The 23,013-nt window shown below is 41.8% G+C and overlaps 1 protein-coding gene across 10 annotated transcripts in view; it reads right to left on the reverse strand.

Annotated features, from left to right (window-relative positions):
* Positions 1-2,158: 2,158 nt before the first annotated feature.
* CSNK1G1 (casein kinase 1 gamma 1) overlaps positions 2,159-23,013 on the reverse strand; it is a 164,403-nt gene continuing 143,548 nt past the window's right edge. For 6 of the 10 annotated variants that reach the window (XM_057722805.1, XM_057722803.1, XM_057722804.1 and 3 more), the window contains 3 exons: positions 19,823-19,933; positions 10,500-10,606; positions 2,159-3,047 (listed from right to left, as the gene is read on the reverse strand). In XM_057722805.1, the coding sequence (XP_057578788.1) occupies positions 2,993-3,047; positions 10,500-10,606; positions 19,823-19,933 (273 nt within the window). In that variant the 3' untranslated portion in view covers positions 2,159-2,992. Of the gene's footprint in view, positions 3,048-10,497; positions 10,607-11,687; positions 11,743-11,771; positions 11,950-15,891; positions 17,422-19,822; positions 19,934-23,013 lie in introns of those variants that run through there. The other 4 variants (XR_009051412.1, XR_009051413.1, XM_057722808.1 and 1 more) reach the window with 4 other exon arrangements.

Genomic DNA, 23,013 nt, shown 5'->3' on the forward strand with positions numbered 1-23,013 from the left:
TGGGCTGCAGGTGAAGGGAGTGCCCAACTCTGAGGACCTGGCCGAGGAATATAGCTATGCAACGATAGCAACGGGGTTCACGAGGGACCCAGATGGGATGTGCTGAAGGCGATAAAACTGACGCCCAAATTACTCCTTAGCTACTCTTTAAAAAAAAAAAAATTTATTATTTATTTTTTTTAAAGGAAGATCACAGTAGAATCTCTCAGGGGTCTGGAATCACCCTGGTGTGCCCATGGCCCCGGGAGGATCACCATTACCGTGCATGCCTGAAGGACTTGGGCTCTTCACCTTTGTCATGAAAAATGAAACATCTAGTAAGAGATCTGTGGGGCGCAGAGAGTGAGAACAGTGCATTAGAAAGAACCCTCCACAACTGCTCAGGTTCAATCCCTCAAGAGCTAGCCTTTAAAACAAATTTAAGACTCCTAAAAAGTCACAAGCCCAGCCGCAGGAGGGCTTGCCCTACAGCCAAGGTGGTACCTGACTGTGCGTTTCTGTGGAGGTGGGCAGGCACTTAGTGGAGTATGGAGTGCCTGGGATGCTCCAGACTTGGCCACCACCCCCCCTGCCCTCCCTTGAGAAGCAAGGCTTTTTCTGCACAGGGACGTGGAAGTTAAAGGTTCTGTACAGGAAGTTAGACTTACCCAAATTAAGAAGAGTTACCCAAATGCCAACTGAGAAACTATGTAAGTTTCAGTGACAGTGCCTTAACCACCAGCTAATGTCAAGGAAGCAAACCCCAATATTCAAAATTCTTGTGGGGAAGGGGTGTGATCTCCCAGCCATTCTTTTTTGTTTATAGGAAAATTTATGTTAAAGAAATGAAAGATTACAGTCTTTATATAAGCTAGGCAAGTGTGAAGGCAGTGAAGTGGTGTTTCCTCGCCAAGGCCCAGGGGAACTCAGGTGAAGCCCAGGAACTCTGCCCCACGCCACGGCTGCTGTCCCTGCTGCACGTGAGACACACCAAGGGGCTTGTCAGAGAATACCAACTACCAGAAAGCATGCCCACATCCTCCAGTCCAGGAGACAGCCCTACACCTCAAGTCAGAGGCAATGACTTCTGTGTTCCCAACCCCCCCCAGAAAGTCATCAGCCACTGTCCTCCATGGTTAGCTCTCTCTAACCCCCTCATTCTCTGATGTAATTAATCCTTTCTCGACCACATCTGGAATGAGAAGTCACTGTTTGGATAAGTCACTCAACTCAAGTGAAAATCAAGCATGAGAAGATTAACTCCACGTATTGGTGACTTTTTAAGCAGTCCATGAGGAACCAAGACCCTTCACGGCAGCATGTCGTGTGACTACACCACGGGGGACGTGGAGAGCGTACCAGGGAGAACAGGCTCTAGATGTGTGGCTGTCTCATCTAGGAGTCTAGGTCCAAGTGAGAAGACAATTTCACACCGTTCATTTCAGGCCCTTTCCTCTGGGATTTTCCAGCACTAACCAGTCTTGCCCACCTGTTCACTTCAGCCCCCTGTACTGAGAAGCCCGCGGCTATGGACCCGCTGGGAGAAGATCTGCAGGTACTTGGTTCCTGATAAGGCAGGCCAGCCCAGCTATCGGGGCAAAGAGCACACACCAGTTTTATTTCCTGGCCCCACGAGGAGCCAAATCCTGAGGTTCCTCTGGCAGCGGGAAGGCAGGACCACTCTTCTCCTTCTTGTCCACTAGTGGCAATAGGATGGCGGCTGTTTCATCACTAATTCTGTCCCCTAAGTCACTAAGGAAGTCACATGGCTATCTAGCTGGAAGTCCCTGCCAGTGGAGGAAACAGATATTTCAGATTTTTCTTTGTTAAACATCTCCTTCTCTGGGATGAACTGTCTCCTGGTCACAGTCTGGCTTGGCTGGCTCATCCCATGCGCTGGAGAGCTAGGCTGTCCAAACTGCAGGCTGATGAGGTCGAGAGGCTCTGGTAGGAACATTCTTCAGCAGCTGAGAAGACGAATGAAAATTCAAGTATGTTTCCTTGCCAACCTGAGTGTTCACTCAGAATGACATAGAGTTTGGCTTCTTCTCTTCTGGGTGCTGCAGACCCAACTCTTTCCATTGAGAATGTCCTCTGGACCCATGTTCTCTGAATGGCTTGGCTGGCCCCATCCCCCTCAAAACAGAAAAAAAAGTAAAACTCCCAATATAACCAGACACAATATGCATCTGCCATGTTTTCTGTTACAAAAACAAAAACAAAAAACAAAACGAACAAACAAACAAAAAACCTAAAAGTGCAATAAAGTCAGTTTTTTCCTTTGCTCAGAACAATTTGCAATGTTCTACTACTGTCTGGAGAACAAAGTTCACTTGTCAAGAAAGCTAGGAACGCCAACACGCAGGGACAGTAGACTGCAGATTTCTCACAGCTTGTGACCTACAGTGTAACTTCACAAGAGGGAAGGAGGGAGTAGCCTGCACCCCGTGGCCAGCTGGGGATGGAGGCCGCACAGGCACAGAGGAAGGGGGAGCCACACTGCCAGACACACCTGGTGGGTGGAGGAGGTCCTCCTCCAGCCCTGGCCTGCATCTTCCTCCTCCCTTCTCGGCCGCACCCCCAAGCCTCTCAAGCGCCTTTAGCAGACAAAGCCTTCCATTCGTTAGTTTTTAGGCTGGAGAGGGCTGGGGGGGGGCAAGAAGCAGGAGTGAACTAAGGGGAGGGAAGAGAATAAGTAGTCCTTGAGTTTTTGTGAATGACACCTTCACTGTAAACAATAGGAAGGAGAGTCAACCAGGCAGCCCCAAGGGCAAGCAGTGGAGGACCCGCGGCTCTGGGACCTGCTCAGAGCCTTAGGCAGGGAGGGGCGGCCACGGACGCACTGGGCACCGGCTGCCCACGTTGGCTCCTTCTGGGGGCATCTGTTTTCTTCTTTTTGGTTTGGATCTCCACCCTCCCCCACAGAGGAGTCCCTTCCAATGATAAATGGCAGGAGCTGCGGGTGCAATCGAGTCAGAGTCCCCAGGGCCTGAGGACTCCTGGGAGGCACTGGTCACTTGTGGCGCTGAGCAGTCTTCTTCCTTTTCCTCTTAAAGAAGCAGCAGCACCTGGAGCACAAGGAAGATCACAAGTCAGTGCAGGAGGCCTGCAGCTGCCAGCAGATTCTGCCTGCCTCTGCTTACTGCGGGGGGTGGAATGTCCCCCCGCCCCGGCACCCACCCACAGGGCCGCCCACCATCTACAGTGCACATACTGGAGGCAGTGGGCAGTGTCCGCCAGGAAGGCCAAAGGAAAGAGCTGTTTTATTCCAAACCTAATCATCAACGTGCTGCAGGCGAGGCAGGGCTCAAACAGGCATTTTTGGAAGAAGGATGAAGAAGGCTTATTTCGTAGTCTAACACCCCAACCTGAAAGTCTCATCTTTCTTTATATTGAACCAAACAAGGCTGGGGGTCCTCAGGGCTGCACACGAAGAGCCTGCACTGTTTGCAGGCTCTTGATACAGAGGGCAAAATTATTTAATGCAAATTCAGGGGTCAGCAGGTATGGAGGCTAAACTAAGGTAAACAAACGGCAAGAAAAGTATGATGTTTGGAACTCTTGGAGGCCCTCACGATGCTACCAACAAAGGATTGAGGATTCTCTCTAACCCCCATCCCCGCCCCCAGCCAGCTCCCTGGAGTAGGCAGGAGAAGCCCTGACTCTAGTAACTGCGTGAGCCCAGATCTCTTGGCTGAAATCAGCACAGCCCACTCTTCATTCAGAGAGGATCGATGCCACAGCTGATCACCAGGAAGCATCGGGTTGCAGGGTCTTCCTCAACTTAGCTTCCCGAGATTGCTGCTGTGCCAGACTGGGTTCAAGGGCTGACCCTGTTTAGGATGGCAGTTGGGGCCTGATCCCTTCGTAAGCCCTCCAAGTGCTGTCTCCTGGGCAACAGCCACAGCTCTGCCACATCCCTTAGCTTGGGCACCCCCTCCATACTGCTGTCTTTGGAACAGGAAGCCTCTCTTGCTCAGGCAGCGACTGTTCCAAAAGGGGGTGATGAGGGCTGTGGCATGGCTGGTGCAAAAGATATACCCTTTCCAGGAAAGGGAAATGAGAATGTGAGGGGCAGGAAGTGGTGAATGAGTCAAAGATGCCTTATGATGGAGGGGAGTAAAGCTGGAAGTGTAACTCAGACTTGCTGGATTCTTGAAAGAAAAGCTTTTCTCGGAAACTGTCTTTGGGTCTTTTCCCTAATCCTTCTGGGTTTAATGTCAAACATATTTGTACAGAAATAAAGAGCTGTTGCTTATTTCCCCATACCCCTAAGTCCTCCACTACAGCTAAGATTCTCTCCTTTTTAAGTCAGACCCTTTGGTATTCCCACACCCAATGGACTAGTTATCAAAAATTTGGAGAAAGTATCTTCTTAGAATGCAGAAATAGATGTTTTCACAGACAAAACGATGGGTTTTAACCGTATCTGAATGGATTAAACATGGAGATGTTAGAAATAGGAGCTTCTTAAGAGAGTCTTAAAAAAGATTTTCTAAGAGTAATACATGTGTGATGTACTATTAATGGGTGTCAATATAGTCACTAAACAAACTGTCCTTTGTATTTAGAGACTGAATAAATTCTTTTAAATTAAAAATGACCAACACTTTTGATTATTTTCAGTCCTTAGTGGAATCCTGGGGAAGGATTAAAAAAATAAGGTATTTTTTACAAGAACAAGGAAGCAGATACAGAGAATGGACTGGAGAACTCGAGGTATGGGAGGGGGCGGGGGGTAAAGGGGAAACTGAGAAGAAGCGAGAGAGTAGCACAGACATATATATACTACCAACTGTAAAATAGTCAGTGGGAAGTTGTTGTATAACAAAGGGAGTCCAACTCAAGGACGGAAGATGCCTTAGAGGACTGGGGCAGGGAGGGTGGGGGGGACTCGAGGGGGGGGCGTCAAGGAAGGGAGGGAATATGGGGATATGTGTATAAAAACAGTTGATTGAACCTGGTGTACCCCCCCCCCCAAAAAAAAAAAAAAAATAAGGTCTTTTTTTGTATATCTGCTTTAGAAAACAGATATTTTTCAAGCTGAATGTCCAGAAATTATTAAACAAGGTGAATTAAATCTCATGGGAGCACCAATACTTCAACAGAGCTACTTGTTCCTTGTTAACCATGATTTTCAAAGGGATCGCTAACATTTAAGTCAATTTCTATTCTTATTTTTTGGGGAAGATGCTAAGGTAATGATTTTGTGTTTTTAAGTAGAAGTGATCATTAAAAAGTTTGAAATACTGTTTTGGTCCATTTCAAATTATACAAATTCTCTTTCACCTCCTCCAAGGTAAGTCATAAGAATTAATATCTACTTATAAACATATCATAACCTGATGTGCAAAGCCTAATTCACCTGACTGGAGAAGAGTGTGAGCTGTGGTTTACAGCCTTAGATTAATTTTTGCTAGTTACTGCAGTTAAAACTTCAGCAGTAGCAGAAGCTTTTAATAATTCTACCCACAAAGAAATGGGCTCCACAATCAGCTCTTTGGTTTCTGGGGTGACTACCAGCAATAGGACCTGTTAAACTTGGTCAGACCCCAGACCAAACCCACTGACTGACTCCGTACAGATGTATTACTCTCAGAAGAGAATGACGGCAAGTGATGAGCCCTTCTCGTGACTTAGGTCTCCTTCCAGCTGGTTCTTTGATTGGCTCTCCTTTCAGCTATTCCCTTACTGTTTCTCTGCTGTACTTGTACATTCTTCTCTTGTTCTAATGCCTGGTTTAACCCCAGAGTATCCATCAAGTCTTCCTTAACCTTCCCTGTCAACACTGACCTCTCAAGGGACAATAATATGTGTCCTTTCAAGCACGTATGTCTTATCTCTCCAGGTAGATTGTACCTAAGCTCTTTGGGGAAGGCCTTGGGACCCCCTAGAGTTCCAAGCACAGAGTGGACAAGCACACAGGAGGCCCTCCATCTGCAGTCAGGATCATGTGACTGATATCTCACAGGAAAAAACAGACCACGACAATGTCAGATTACACGGACACGTTTGCTAAATAAATAGGCCAAATGTACTCCTTGATACTGTAATACTACAAATTCTATCTCCATAAAACTCTCTTGTTATCTTCAGTACACCCCTATCCCTTGGGAAACCCTGTAGGCAACTTGGCTTAGACAGTTAGAGTACAGAAACTGGTGCCCAACTCAGTCACTGAAGACATATAGAAACAAGGTAGTCATAGAGACTGTTATCACCACACAGAATAATGCTATCCCATGTGTGCAGACAATGTGGGAGACTTATGATTCCAGACCACAGCAGACCAATCAGCTCACGAGCACCTGGAAAGTCATAAGCAGTGTCCAGGAAGAGAGGTGCAGAGGGGGCTGTGTCTTACAAGAATGTGCCTCACCCAACATGGAGTCTTTAAGGGCTTCCCCTTCAATACACCTTGAGCTGTTCCTAAAAATGCATTCAAGGAACCTTTTCCAGCAGTGGAAAAGAGAGGCTCCAATATCTCACTAGCCAAGTCAGCCCTTGGCCCACTATACTCTCTTCTAGGAAGGGAAAAGAAAAATAAAAAAAAAAAGACAATAAATGAAAAACAAACAAAAAACTCAAAACAACAACAACAAAATGTCCATCTCTCCCCCAAGAAGCAGCTCTCTTATTTGGAGAGACTCATATTCTGCAGATGTAAGAACTAGCTAATACAAAAGGAAAAGTCACAGATTTTCCCAAAGCTGCTAATCTCAAGGTCAGAGACCAAGACACAGAATGTGAGATTATCTGGCAACAATTGTCCTTGGAGTTGTGAGGAATAATTAGATTCTGATTATATAACTGATACAGGTCTTCTTACCTCTGTCCCACTCCATTAATATCTGACTATATTAATTTGAGAAAAAATTCACTCAGCTAAAAATGAAGAGACAATTTTGGATACTGTGGGATACTGTTTTGACAAGAGGAGGCAGCAAAGTGGCAGGTTTGAAAGGAACGAAGGAACAGATTAATTCCCGGGTACAGGCCTCCCATCCCCACCTTGTGGATCTAGATCCCCCGTCCGGGAGGCTATGGCACAAGGTGGCAAACGGGAGCCACGGAGCGTTCCTAAGGCACTTTGTTTGGCTTTGCCAATCCCAGCCTAGCCTGGTCCGCTCCCCTAGCATGTGGACTGGAGAGAGGGACTCACCACAGGTTGAGCATTTTCAGGCAGCTACAGAGTGTGTAAAGAGAAAAACACAGAAAGGAAGAGAGAGAAAGAGAGAGATTAGTCCACAGAGGTGAGATGGAAGCGACTCCCTGTGAGCCATGCAAACATGCAGTGCGTGTCTGTGTTTAGTTTCTTCCTCTGTCAAGGGAGGGTGAACAGGCCCAGGCCACCTGGTCCCCACACTGCAGGGGGGGGGGGGGGGGTGGCGAGTGCCTGACAGAAGCACCAAGGTGGGAGCTGGATCTCAGCGAGGGCTACGGCAAAACAGAGAGAGCTGGCGGGAGCCCCAGGAGTGGGCTTTCCTGGGCAACTTCCAGGAAGGGAGCAGGAGAAAGAGCGTAAGGTCCTGCCTGCAAGGGTTCAACCAGGCACCAAGGCCGAGCCATTCTGGTTCCCACATGAAGTCTTACACCGTGCCATTTGTTAAGCTAACCTCCTAAATATTCTGAGGGAAAGAGAAGTCCCTAGCCTTTCTGTAAGACCAACGTGCCCAACCAAAGCAGCCAGCAGTTAGCCCTTCTTCTAGAAGGGAAAACAGGCTTAAGAGACACTTTATCTTGTTAGGAGATGACTCAGAGGGAGGAGGGTTACTGCTCTGGATTAAGGTATAACTACCAGAGAAGGGCCTAAATCCCATTCTTGTTAATTCTCAGAGGAAACGAGGTCCACACTTGCTAAATTACAGCTGAAGTCAGTGGATAACCAAAAATTCCTGTGTTCTTACCGTAACAAAAATCAACCAAAAAGCTGCCTTGCCTCACTACCCTTCCAGTCACACTCAAACAAGGACATGTGTCCAATAGCTAGAGAAAAAAGTAAGTCAGATGTTTATTTTGTTTATAGAACAAAAAACAAGGCCCTATTTCTCTCCTCCTTTAAGTGAAACAAGCTGGGTGAGGAACCCAAAATCAAAAGGTTGGAAGTGAAGGTTTCACACGGTTTCCCCAGTACCCTAGTTGAATCTTAATAAAGGCAACAGCCCCCTTTTTTCCACAAGCAGGCTGCATGGACAAATGGCATCACAGCTGTGTGCAATGAGGAGTTGTGCGGGATGCCTTGTGCTTCTCTAGCTGTGACTTCTTCCCACGAAAATGATCAAGCAGGTGAACACATGGCTTCCCCCTCCCCCCTCCGCCGCCACAACATAGAAGCCCAAGAAGAAAAACACATGGCTGTGCCCTGACAGTTCCCTAGGCAAGATGGATTGGTAGCTCAAGAAATCACTGGGGGAATCAGCACACAAAATGTCCTAAGCCATGAGCTTTTGGATGACATTTGGTCAAATATAATGGCTCCCCTCTGGTTTCCACATCTTTCAGAAGGCTCAAACCTGGCACAGTGGTCTTTGCTAAATGGGGAGACTTTAAATTCTCTTTACATCGTAGAATTTAGATCACACCAGAACAGAACACACCAGATTGAAATAACTTTGTATGAATGGCCCCCTATCTTACACACAGAACACAAACACCACACTCACATACACAATTAGCATACACGTTTACCAAAATGAAATGAGATACATGGATTCAAAGATAAATCTGTATAGGGCATATTATAAGACTAAAGCCCATTCAATCCTGGTATTCAAAGTACAGTATTAAATCCAGAGCTCAACTTCTAGCCTTCAAAGTAACAGCCACAACAGTGAATTGGGAGTGAGGTGAGGGTGGGAATGGGGGCAGCCATCTTTCAAGCCCAGACAATGTGTGGATCAGACCACACCCAGTGCAGTGGTTCCCAGCCTCAGTTATATATTTGAATCACCTGAACTTTAAAACATTCCTGATGCTCAGGCCACATCCCTGATAAATTAAACCAGAATCTCTGGAGCCAGGATTCAGGCATTTGTATTTTCTAACATGCCCTCAGGAGACTCCAAAGTGCAGACAATGTTGAGAATTCAGAGGGCAAGAGTAACACACTGTTTAATTAGGAGAATGAAGTCTCATTATGGAAACTGAAAAATTGTGAGTACCATTAAAACTTCCAAAGTCCCTGAGAACAGGCAGCATATCTTCTTACTAAAAATGGTCTCCTCTTAGCATAAAAACCCCCTTGCCCTCCTTATATCTTAGGGCCTTACATTAACCAGGAGAGGAGTAGTTGAAGCTGCCTAGAGTCAGCAGGGACTCAACAAGAGAGTCCAAGTCATCCTCAGGTGCTTTCCATCTTTGTGTGCATGGCGTCCTATCTAGCGGGTAGGAATCCTCAAGTCCTGGCTTTTGAAGGAAAGGACCTCTTGAAAGCAAAGTGAGCTCATCATACAGATGGACAGCAGAGCAGAGGAGTGGGCGGGGGGGACATCCATGCAAAGTTGTATCCGGAAGAACACAGATCTCGATTAGCATCTTACTACCTTTTACTGAGGCATAAGCACGTGTTGGTTCGTACTTAGGCTACTTGGGGGCTCAAGATATCACTTAAGGCACAATATCACGATAAATATGCTGCCTGCTTCTAAGAACAAGATCCTGGGGTAGCCTGGATGTTCTCAAAGGGTTTACAAGAAGTCATCCATGTCAGGTGTGGCAGCAGTTACTGATTTGTGCAGGACTTCTCTCTCCCTACCAAATGCTGTCTTGGAGTTTAAATCTGGATCTGAATTTGGGATGGGGCAAAAAGGGAAACAAGTGATACAAATGCTGCTTTTGCAGGAGAATCAGCAATTATTTCACCTTCTACCCCATTTTCTAAGAGTTTAAACACAGACCATGCAGAGAGCACCGAGAGGCTGGTGGTATGGGCAGAGCAAGACATTCACATGCAAGAGAAGCAGAAAAGGAAGCGGGGTAACCTCCTCACCCTCGTGTGATTTCTTCTCCTTTCCAAGACTCTTTCATTCAACAGGTGCAGAGACTATTTTTCTTTACTGACTTATCTGAAACTCTCTGAATTCAGAATCGTTTAAGTGTGAACAAAAGGGCTCTGAGACCCTGGTCTAGGACTAAAGACACAGAGTGGTTAGCCAAGAACCAGAAATCAAATGCTGTTCAGGATGGTCCATGGCTTAGACAAGCAGATTTTTCTCTGTGTCCATTAGGGATCAAGAGGCTCAGGACTACTATCAGGTGTAGCTCTTATACCATGATTCTTTTAGTTTGCTATGTCTTTTCATCCATGGGGACTAGAAAAAGTGACTGTCTTCCCAGAAATCACAGCTAAAGAAGGCAGCAGCAGCCTTAAGGTGCCATGCAAGAACTAAAATGGGCAAAGGAAGAAAGCTGTGGGCACAAGCATGGGGAACCCAGATGGACATGAGCAGCGCACGAGAGGAAGAGGCAGAGAAAAGGGTTTCAACCTAGAACTCAAAAGCCCCCCTGAAAGATGAACGTACTTAGCTTCCTCCACTACCTCCACCTCGGCGTGAGCTGTGATTGGTGCGTTGGAGTGGGCTCCCGTGGGGTCATCGACATTCAGCTCTCCATTGGTTGAGCTAACCACCTGAAACAGAAGGACAGAGTGTGACAGACACCATGGCAGGAGGAGCCTCCTGCCAATGCCACAGGGGGTCGCTAAGGGAGATCTGGTCTCTAGCTTAGGTAACAGCCAGGCAGTGTTTGGAATGTTTGTTTTCCTGGGTTGGGGGCCCAAATGTCCTAATTTAGGGAATGTTCCCAGACCCACATCATGTGAGAAGACAAAACACAATGATTTAATTATATAATGATAACTTTCATACTGAATGCCTACTCTGTGTTAGGTACTCTGCTACACTGTGGAGGGTATGTGTGTGTGTGTGTGTAAATTTAACTCTCAGAAATATCCTATAAAATAGGTCATATTACTGTCTAATTCTATTCCTCTCAGCTTATTATGCTATAATTATATACAGACTCAGTGATGATGTTAAAAAAAATTCTAAAAAGGAAATCGATAGTGAGCATCAAAAACTATAAGCAATCACACTTTCCTGCAGAAACTTCTTCATGGCTTTGGACCATTGGTTTGAAGTTGCTCAACTAAGACTGCCACAACCTCTCTGGTGAGAGGGCAGACAGTAAGGAAACACTTTCCCTTGGAAGACCAGTCTGATTTCAACAACCTTTATTTCAGGTTCAGTGTCATCCCATTTCTCACTGATGGTCCCCGAACTGTAACTGAAGGCTCTCACTCCTGCCATCTGGTTAATGTGGAACTGATCAGGCTTCTCTTGCTTGTGCAGCTGCTTCTGTCACCTGGTTTCATTTCCGGCACATGATTCCTGTTTATGTGGGTGCGGGGAAGTGGGAAAAGGGACCCCGCTGGACAAACCACTCTGCTGTTAAACACCTTGGCTGAAACATGGGAGAGAACCACAAAACAGGATAAATGGTTCGGATATCATATGTCCTCGGGTAAGTAACTTTTCATCTATGTGAGACTGTTGCTTACAGATTGATGTGAGAATTATACAAGAAAATGTATGAGACAGTGTCTGGTATAATACCTGGTGCACAATAATGGAGGAGGCATAGCACAGCAGATAAGAAATGGGCTCTAGACTTACTCAGCCCTGGGTTTGAACCCTATCTCCACCACTTACTTGCTGTGCGTCCTTGGGCAAGATCCTCACTCTTTCTGTGCCTGAGCTTCCTAATCTGTAAAATGGGGAAACAATGCTGCTTACCTAATTGGGTTACTGTGCAGACAATCCACAGAAAGTGCTGAGCCCAGTGTCATGGCACATGGTAACTGGTCAATAAACGTTCATAGTACTGTTATTCTCCCTCCATAAATGTTTCCTCTTATCTCCCTCTAGATCTGGGGTCCTCATCAGCAGTTAATTTGCACAGATTTCCTGCACACTTATAAAGGGGAAGGTGGAAGGAAATGTTTAGTGTAAGGGGTCTCTGAGGAAAGGGCGGACAAGGTGAATACTAATTACCAGCAGTCTATGCCCACCATTATTTCTAAACCAGATATATTTATTACTCTTATTAATTACACAAGCTTTAAAAAAATTAAAACAATGCTGTACAGTTAGTCAAGGAAACATACAACGTTAAACTTGGACTTACTATGGGAGACCGAAATTTCTGCTGGTGATCAAATTTAGCATCTCTGATCAATGGAACCACCTAATCTTATTTATCTCCTGACATGATACAATGTCACATAACAGTATCTATATAGTATTCTTGCCAAAAAAAAAAAAAAAAGTTTTGTCTGAATCTAAGCATGATGGAAAAAAACAGACCAAACCAAAATTCAGGACATTCTATAAGACAAGAAGCCTGAATTCTTCAAAAAAGACATGTCTCAAAAGTCTCTCTCTTTTTTTTAAAACACAGAGGTGACTGCTGTAGATTAAAAGAGATGAAGAGACTAAGAGATTGAAAGAGACTGAAGAGGCATAACAACCAAATGCAATGCAAGAACCCTGATCAGATCCTGAACATTATCAAATGAATTTTGGAGACAACTGGGGGAAATGTGATACATTAGCTATTATGGAATTATTAATTTTCTTAGATACGACAATGGTGTTGTTGGTTACATGAGAGAATGGCTTCATTCTTAGGAGATGCAGGCTAAAGTATTTTTGGATAAAATACACTTACAAATAGTTTAGAAAACAACCCCCTCCCGAGTTAAGGCAAATATGGCAAAAATCAATCATTTGGTAATCAAGGTTAAGGATACACACAGGCCCACTGCATCCCTCCCCACCACCCCCACTTTGCTGTAGACTTTAAAATTTCAAAATGAAAAGTTGAGGAGAGTAGGTTTACAGACCGGAGAACCACAGCCTGTCGTGCTAATGTTGTCCTGTTAATTTCCTCAGCCTGCATATGCTTCTTGTGAGCTCATGCTGGCCGCACACTAGTGCTAATGCTGGGAAATCCATTCTGTGAGCACAAAGGTTAAAGTTTTTTAATAAACAATTCAGGAACTAGATAAGATGTTAAATAAAATGTCTTGGGCTCTACTGGCATGAATGAAGCAACAGGAGCATCACCACTGAGAACGTCCTGGAGACTCTGGGTCATGGCACTTGCTTACAGCATCTCACATGTCGCACACTCTCTAACCTCTCCCTACTATGTTGCCACTCGACTCACACTGCTTGAATGTCCTTGGGCAATCGAAGGAAGAAGCGGTTACCCCCATTTTACAGACTAGATGTCTTGTCTGTATCCATGAGTACTGGTCTCAAACAAATCAGGCACAAATGGTAACCTTACCATCAGCTGTCTAACCTTAAACTTAACTGCACCTAAAATATAATTGGCAATCAATGGCAACTAATCTGGGCCTCTAGCGCATCCACTTAATTATTTTAGGTTGAAGGTACAGTTTGTCAAACCATTGAACCATTGCCTAGATGTGCAGTGGAACAAACACCTAGTATAGGTGACCAAGGAGCTGGATTCCAAGCCTAGCTCTACCATCAACATTCTCTGTGAGCCCTGGCTTCTAATTCTGTAAGACTAGGCCAATAAAAACCACCTTGATCCTATGTACCTTATAATTACTATGGCAGTTAAATACAATAATGTTTATTTTAGCAAAGCAATTTGAAAAATTGTAAAGAATCTTATGAATGTAACAAGTTATTAATATTTGAAACTATCATTTTTATACTTTTCCACTGATTATTTTAGAATAACAATGAAAAAGTAAGCGTTATTTGTATATCTAGGATACTATTTTGCTGTAATCACTATTAATACTAATTTCACATTCCTCTGCTGTATCACACAAGACCAAAGTAATTAATATAGGATTTATCCATGAAAGACACTAAGGTGAAGTACTATTTTGAACTTTAGTCCTTAATATTGGTAACATCCCTTTTAAGAGTCTCAGAGAGTTATTAGCCTCATTTTTCAAAACGTTACCATGAAAGAAAAATCAGAGCTGTGTACCAAAGGAAGCGGTACTTCAGCAGATAATCAACATTTCAACCCTATGTCTCACAACTAATACATTTGGTAATTCTCTACGTCAGCTTCCCTATCTATAAAACTGGAATAACACTAACCTTGTAAGAGTTGTAAATAATTACAAATTATAATGATTTGACCAAAGTAAATATTAGCTAAACGTTAAATGTCATTCTTAAGTCTTATGCTCTTATATTTCCTATATGTTTTAATTCAAACAATTTTAGAGTCATCGTTTTGATAGAGAAAAATATTCTGTCTTTTTAAATTTAGGCCTTCTATATGTGGAAGATCTGTGGAAATACTGGAAGGATGAGAACCACAGGGGACCTGCCCATTAAGCAGGTTGAAACGAGAGTGTCCATGCACTTTATCAGAGCAAACTCTTCTCATCCTGGCATTCCGCCCACCCTACCATGGCCATGGTGTGTCTTCAGGTCACCTAGGTTAGGCCAACCATGGTTCGACCACGTTAACTTCGGCAAGTGAGACAACTCAAAAATGTATGGGCATCTCTTGTGCTAGATAGATACTGCTGATTTGGTCTGCAAAAAGCATAGCCTTTATGAGTTTACAAGACTTGGGGCTAAAATCAAAGAGATATAGTGAGAAGCAGCAGAGCTAAACATAATATTAGGGAAACGGCACAACTGCCTGTTCCCTATCCAAGTGTCAAAAAAGCTGGCAGAACTTAGTTCTACCTGGGAATTGAAGGTGGTTGTATTTTTCAAAAGTCCTACCAGAAACTCTAGTTGACTCCACTTCTAATCTAAAGACAACTCTTCACAGTGGTCAGTAGGAAACATTGTCCAAATAAGCATCTCCCTGTTCTAGGAACACAAATCTAGTAAACTGTCCAGATGTGCCTAACTCTGAAGTATTTCCTTTTTGGAATTATTATTTATCTTTGTTTTATTTTCTAATTACAAAGCAAGCATGTTTGTTGTAAAAAATAAATTAGAATGTCAAAAAAGACAACATAAAAAGTGCAAGTTTCCAGTGACATCATCATGTGGAAGTGGTTAGTGGGAAATCTGGTAAATGTTCTTTGACAATAAGGCTATGTAAAGTATTTATTTACACAAAAGGACAAGTAGTAAATATTTTCAGGCTTTGTGGGGTATGGAGCCTATATTCAAACTACACAACTCCGCCATTGCAGCATGAAAGCATCCATAGAGAGTATGTAAACAAATGAGTGTGGTTGTGTTCTAATAAAACTTTATTTACAAAAACAGGCAGAGGATGGGATTTGGTCCACTGGTTGTGTTTGCCCACCCTTACGCTATATTCTTTTTTTTCTCTTCTGCATACGTTAATGTATATGTGTGTTTATGTGTGTGTGTGTTCTCTCTGACATATATATTTTTTCATACATATGTGAAAATAAATAAAATTGGGGCCAAATTTTACACACTGTTGGACCACTTGCTTTTTCCACAATATATCTTGGCCATTTTCCAGATCACCCAGAGACCTGTCCTCTCTCCATGGTAAGGAAGTATTATATTTGTTTAGTTAATGCTGAACTGAGATGTTCTGTAAGTGTAAAATACACACTAGATTTCCGAGACTTAGTAAAAAATAAAAAATAAAAAGGTTAAATATCACTAATATTTTTAATAGTGATATGTTGAATTATTTTATTTTATTTTTTTATTATTTTTTTTTATGTGACAAGGATTTTACTGCAGGAATTATAAAAGCTGAAACATTGTTGAAGCAAATATTAAAATATAAAGCATTAGCCAAAAAAGACAAAATAAAGAAGAATCAAATGGAAATTTCAGAACTGAAAATCACAATAACTTATATAAAAATATTTGAAAACATAATGGTTGAAAACTTCCCAAGTTCATCCAAAGACATAAGCCAGCATATTCAAGAGGCTGAGAAAATTCCAAATAGGACAGACCCAAAGAAATCCATGCCCAGACACATTGTTCAAAACTACTCAAAACAAATAAAACATCTCAGTATCTAGAAAAAAATCGATACATTGCTCACAGGGGTATACAAATTCAAAAAACTACAGATTTCTCATCAGAAGCCGTAAAAAGTGGCAGACCATTTTTTTTAAAGTCTTACAAGAAAATTGTTATCAATCCAGAATTCCATATCCTTTAAGAATGAAAGTGAAATAAAGACGGTCCTAGGTGGAAGGAAGCTAAGCTTCGAACAGAAGGGAAATCATACCCTTCAGAAAGTCAGGAATGAATAAAGAGAATCAAAAGCTGCAAATATCTATGTGAATATAATAGCCTATTCTACTCTTGAGTTCTTTAAAACATCATGTTGAACTATTTTAGACATACTGGGGTAAATATATTATTAAGGTTAGTTTCACCTGTTTTTATTTTTTAATGTGATTACGAGACAATTTTAAATTACAAATGAGACATTTCTTTTAACAGCATTGTTCTGGAACATGTATCTTTATTATCTGTGCATTTTTGAGGGATATTTATCTGAAACTGGATTCACTGGATCAAAAAGTGTAGATATTTAAGATTTTTAACAGGTATTGCCAAATTACCCTCCATGATAGTGATAACTCACATTTCAACAATGGTAGATGGATTGGTTATCATTAAACTTACAATTTTTTGCAAATGAGATAATTAGAAACTGATATGTGTGTATATATATGTTTATATATATTTTTTAATTGTTAGGTTTTATTCTTATCAGTTATATAAGCACATTGTGTAAAGAATCAAATATTTCTACAAGGATTTTTAGGAAAAACAATCATCTCTTTCCTCCACTCCACCATTTCCCCTTCCTTTGCAGCTGATTCCTTTATTTTTTGCTTCCATACCCCTGAATAACATGCATCTTGATTTGTCATTTTTAGGCAGTATATTCACCTTTTCCATCTTTCTATTCTCCCATTAAAGTTTATACTGTAATTCGGACTAGATCAATCCTTAGCGTTTACATTATGACTATTAAAAGCTATTACGGCTGTGTCATGGAGTAGACCATGGTCATCTTTCCTTCCCTGTATAATTTGTTTTCCATGGAGTTAATGATCTTTCAAAATTTATTTTTACTTAGGTTTTGTACATTTTTTGCTAATCACTAATTCCAACCAAACTGTGTCATTTATGTACTTTCAAGATATTCTGACATGTCAGTATCCTAGTCATTTCATCATTTTGGTAAAATTACTCTCAGGGCCTCCTGACCAGCTCTGTTTGGGACAGGCTGTCCTCTTCTACTGGAGTACACCTGTCATCCTGGGACCTCCTATCTTTACCATTACATCAATACTGCTTTTTCCTGCATTGTATCTCATTTCCTGGATCCCATACTTACTCTTTCTTGGTTTATTCACTCATTTTCATCCTCCTACAGCTTCATAAGGGTGCACGAGAAGTAAAATTCCTGAAACCACAGATTTTTTAAAATGTCTTTAATCTATATCCCAACCAGATTGACGGTTTGGATGGGTACAGAATTCTAGGTTGGAAATAATTTTCCCCCCAAGTTTTGAAGGCCTTGTTCATTGCCTTCCAGCTTCCAGTATTGCCACTCAGAAATCAGAAGCTACGCTAAGTCCTGATCCTTTATTTTCATGTGACTGTTTTCTCTTTCTGGAAGCTTGAAGGGTCTTCTCTCTGTCCTCAGTGTTTTGAAATTTTACAATGATATACTTTGGTGTAGTTCCACCATCCATTACGCTGGGCACTTAGTGGGCCCTTCTGATTTGGAAACAAGTCTTTACGAGTTCGGGAAATTATTTTATTAATGAGTTACTCCCCTCTCTCCACCTTCTCTGTTCTCTCTCTGGAACTCCCATTATTTAGAAATTGGACCTCCCGGACTCTCCTTAAATCTTACATTGTTTCCTACTATTTTTATCTCTGTCTCTTTGTTCCACTTTCTGAGAGACTTCCTTACAACTGTATCTTCCAAACTATTGAGCTATTGAGTTTTAAATTTTTGTTTATTATGTTTTTCATTTCAGAGAGGTTTTTTTTTTTTTTGGTTTGCTCTTAGAAGGTTCCTTTTAAAAGTAGTATGTTGTCCTTGCTTCACAGTTGCAATATCATCTGTCTCTGAGGTTTTTAATAACAAGGTTTTCTTTTGTTGCTGTTGTTGCTTTTGTCTCTATCTTATTAAAGGCTGTTCTCAGAAGTCTGATAATCCCGTGTGTTTGCTCATACTTAAAAGCAGGAGAATGTAAAGTTAACTGACAGTATGAGTACAGGGGTGGGACTTTTAAGTATGGATCTCACTGCAGAATGATCTGGCTGGGCCATCTCATTAGGGAAATGGCCTGTTGTCCGCAGGCTCAGAAGTTTTTTGGGGGGCTGGTTAGATTCCCCAGAGCCGACTCAGTCTCCTGCCTGCAAAGTACATACCTGACAATCAGCATTCTGAAGTACTACATGGGGAAAGCAGGCAGTCAGTATGCACACATTCATTTAATCTCCCCTTTTCCAGCATGGTATTCTGCCCCCAAATATGCCTCGTATCTCCCAGTCCAGACACCCTCTTTTTTTGCGCTCTCCAAAGAATAACCCTTTGATCTCTGGTGTAGAGGAGAACACCTAGGGATCTCTGGCTTCTCAAAAAGACTTTAAACCAATCTTCTGTATTTTGGCACATGCCCCACCACACTCACCTCCACCTTACAGAAGGCCAATTTCTGAGCCTTTTGGCGATACCCCAGTGTACATAGGTTCTCAAGCTTTCTCCTCTGTTGGCTCAGAATTTGGTTTTCTTGGGACTCCTAAGTCATTTATAATTGCCCATCTGCTACCCAGCTTCTAACAGCTGATTGCTGTTGCCTCCTCTTCTGTTTTCTCTACTCTTACATGGATTTACACCTTTTAAAAAATCTCCTTACCATTCTTTTAGTGCTGTTTCAGGAGTGGGTGTGTTCAATCCATCATTTTTTACCTAGATGTTCCTATGAGATCATTTTTGGTTTACAGGACAAAGCTGTCTCCTAATTTCCTGTGAATAACACAGTCTTCAGTGATTCACTCCATGTAAAGGCATATCCTAAACAATCAGCCTATCAAGATGCATTTCTATGTGCAAAAGGCTTGCCTACCCCTTTGTAAGAATTTACATGTGGTAGCTCTGGGTTCACCTGTGTGCCCCAACTGGTGGTGTCACCTACCAATATGAGAAAAATACTCAGGTTAAGATTATTAAAATAATGACATACGAAAAGTGTAGAGACACAAGATGCTCTTAAGTACAAGAGAGAATAGAGATTCAAAATAGTCCAAATGAAATCGGAAACAATTCTCTAAGACCACACTTATTCCAGGGAGAAAAAAAAAGAAATAGCCCAACTTCTTGAGTTCCCACTCATAAATGGTGGAGTTGGACCAATGAACAATCTCACTTTATGTACTAGGGCGTATACCATCATGGAATGAGCTACACATGCAGTCCTCTATCCCCAAAATACTTATTTTAAATATTTCTTTACAGTTTCCAGACTTGACACTAACAGACTTCTACCTTGACATTATTTTATGGTCTATCACGAGTGGATCAAGGTTGTAGGATTAGTTTAACCAGAAATCAGTATGAGAAATCATATAGGTATTTCTTAGCCAATGACAACACCAGGAATCATCTCAACAAGTGATTCTAACAAGTCCAACTAGGTAGAAAATCAGCACAGAGATACTCAGCTAACTATAAAAGCAGCTCAACCTTGCTGTAAGATTCCATTCTAAAGGAACTCGAGTTTCAGAAGCCAGCCGACATTCTACCAGCCAAGCTGGGAGGGCCAGAAAAAGGCAATAAAGGCAGTAAGTACCTGCACTGATCCCCCATGGCGGTCTGCAGCCAAGTGAGACGTCAGGTACGAGGTATTGGTCTGCCGGCTGGGCTGGATTTCCCACTCTCCTCGGCGCTCTGACGATGCAGTCTGCTCAGGCATTAGGAAGCATGAGAGCAAGATATGGAAGGAAAGGTGAAGCAACAGCAAGCAATAACAAAATCAAGTACATTAGTGTCCCTAAGGGTTTTGTTTTTGTTTGGGATTTTGAACTGCTGCAAAGCACTGAGAAAAAGATAGCTAAGCTACATTCCTTTCAGCCTAATGAGCCAACACAGAACTATCTCTAGCATACCATTCTTGCCCAGACACAGAAAAACAATGATCACCAAAAGAGGAGGTTAAAAAACATACACACTATCAAAAGCTGGAATCACCTTTTAGCTTCTACATTAGTAAAATTTCAGTAGTCACTAAGTAGACCAAATTCAGAAAGTTAGGATTGTTGCACAAACAAATATTCATACTTACAAATCATTTCACTGATTAAAGATCTATCTAAATAGACAGTAGTCAATACAGAAAATTCCTAGCATTAGGACCCAAGATAATAAGCCTTTTCCTTGAACAGGGAGCCCATTACTCTCAACATAAACTTCCAGAAGACTTTCAACTAAGATAAAATGAGCAGTAGCTGGAATATGCTTTCTTATCTAAAAGGATGAACAAAGTACCTCTTCAAAGGCAGGTTCACATGCCAAGAATATGAAAAGATGGGGGAAAAGAAGGCTACAAGTTTTCCAGATTCCTCTAACTAACAGCCTCTAGTCTGGAATGAGAAAAAGTTTAGATAATCTAAGACTACTACGAACTATTTTCTCCTAGAAAGCAAAACGCAGATATTTTCCCAGCAAAAGGAGGGCTTTCAATTCAAAACCTCGCTGGGTTCTGCTTTCACCTTTGCTGTCATTCAGGCTCTCTTCATTCCTTCTTTACCTGTTTTTTAGATCTCACACTATTCTGATCTTGCTCATATGTGATATTTGTTCTGAAGAATCTGTTTAGATGCCTCTTCCCCTGTGCCAGATGGCCAAGGAAGTGTTAACATCATGATGCTCAGCTGTAACAGTCCTAAGGCTCTACAAAAATGAAAAATGAGCTGTTGGAGAGGCAGCAGTGAGGGATTAGTAAATCAGATTTTAATTGCTGCTGATATAAACAGCAGCAGGGGTTGGGATGTGATATTGCTGCTCTGCATGAAAACCTGTAAGGATGCTATAAATATTAGAAATGTTCACAGCTATAAATGTTGTATTCTATAGAAAAAGAAAAGGAAGACTGAAGCAGTAGGTTTGAGGTTCCGTTTCACTCACCCCCTTCTGTAACTCACTGACAAGAGTTGTTTAAAGCTCATCTATAAATCACCAAAAAGTCTTTTCCCATCAAAAAAACAAAAACAAAAAACTGTTGTACACCAGCTACAATGCACTCATCTTCTTTACTAATGGAATATGAAGTCAATGGGTTCCAAGTAACAGCACTATATAAAAGATCCTGGCCACGTTTTCGGATATTTCGCAGGGAGTGAGCATATTCTGTAAGAAGGCAACTATATTAACTTGTTTGCTATATACTTTTACAAAAGAGGAGTTTAGTTTTATACTGCTAATCACATTCAAGAGAATCAAAGCAACCCAAAATATCTCCCCACCCCAGTTAATTCTGCCAAGAGAAGTTCAGATATTTCATTTTCCCAAATAAGACTGTGGTTTATAACATAATCATAACTATATTATAAACCAGTGTCCATATCCTCAGAGCCCTTAATCTCATTTATTCTCACTACTGGAGATTTGAAAATATAGCTGTTCTTCTAATATTATAAGTAATTCTATAACTAATATCTATTATTGATAACCTCTTCAGTTCTCTCTAGGACTTTATAAGTTTTTTGTAATATTTAAGCAAATTATTTAAGCTCCTAAACTACTATAAAGAATTGTCTGTTCTCAAAAAATTTAAATGCTTAAAAAAATCCAGACATTTATAAGTCATTAGGTGCTGTTTTGAGTTCTATCATACATGTTCAATGCAATTACTTCTCTCATGAACACTGTCTGTTTTCCATTTGTTTTTAGGGCAGATGAAACGTATATAAAACACTCATATGCTTTTAAGCTTAACAAAACCCTGGACAGCTGGATCAGTTATCATTTCTATTTTTACTGAAATGCATATCAGAAGTCTGATTTGATGCTACTGTCTGATTCCCATGGCTGTGTCTTGCTTATATTCATTCTAGCTAAACAGGTAATTTGTTGGAATAATTAAAATTTTTGTCTAAATGAAAATAGCAAGACATTTTTTCAAATGCCTAAAGGTTATACTCCATCTCCATCCTCAAAGCAATGTTCTATTTATCTTTTGAGGAGAGAAAAATAATGCTAGCATTCCAGATTGCTTCATAAATGCTTCCATCGTGACCAGTGAAGAACACATGGCACCATTCTACTGCTCTCCAACGCCTTCTATACCCACTGAAAGCAACAAAACGAAGTGACAGACCTGAACCTGGGGTTGTTGGTTTATTACTTTGGGAACTACTTTCACCATAATCCTAAACTCTATGGCTATTCTCTTCTGGAATTTAAGTGCCTGGACTGGTATCTAGAGGTTGATGTAGTAGAAGGGTTCATTTGTCAGTTTTAGAAAGCAACTGAGTGCTGGAAGCTAAATGAAACCAAGGAATGTCAACAACTAGAGAATTCTGCTAGTCTACCTGTTCTTGAAAGGTACTCTAGGCAATGCTGTATACAGAGGAGTTATGATTAGGCATAATCAGCACAGGAGCCAGTTATACCAAGCAAACCAGCAGAGGAGATCGGCATGTAAACCCTTCATTCTTAAAAATCATTCATGCAACATGTCTATGTAAAAAGCAATCAGGAGCGTCCATGGATAGAAGAGTCAGTCAACAAAACCAATCTCTCTGCATTACTTGAAAGGCAAAGGTCCAAATGGAGTGTGTAAATCCCCAAAGGCAGGAGCAGGAATCTCAAGTAGTGGGCATTCCTTGGGGTAATGCTTTAAAATCTTCAGCTGTGATTGCATTACCTGCGTGGAAATGCTTGGTTTACAATATAGTAGGTGAGTGTGGAAACAAAAAAAGTAGCAACATAGCAGAACGTAAATCAAAGGAAAAGCTACAAAAAACAGTTAAGGGAAAACAC

The sequence above is a fragment of the Hippopotamus amphibius genome, chromosome 2 (genome assembly GCF_030028045.1).
Source record: "Hippopotamus amphibius kiboko isolate mHipAmp2 chromosome 2, mHipAmp2.hap2, whole genome shotgun sequence".
In the NCBI taxonomy this organism is placed as follows: Eukaryota; Metazoa; Chordata; class Mammalia; order Artiodactyla; family Hippopotamidae; genus Hippopotamus; species Hippopotamus amphibius.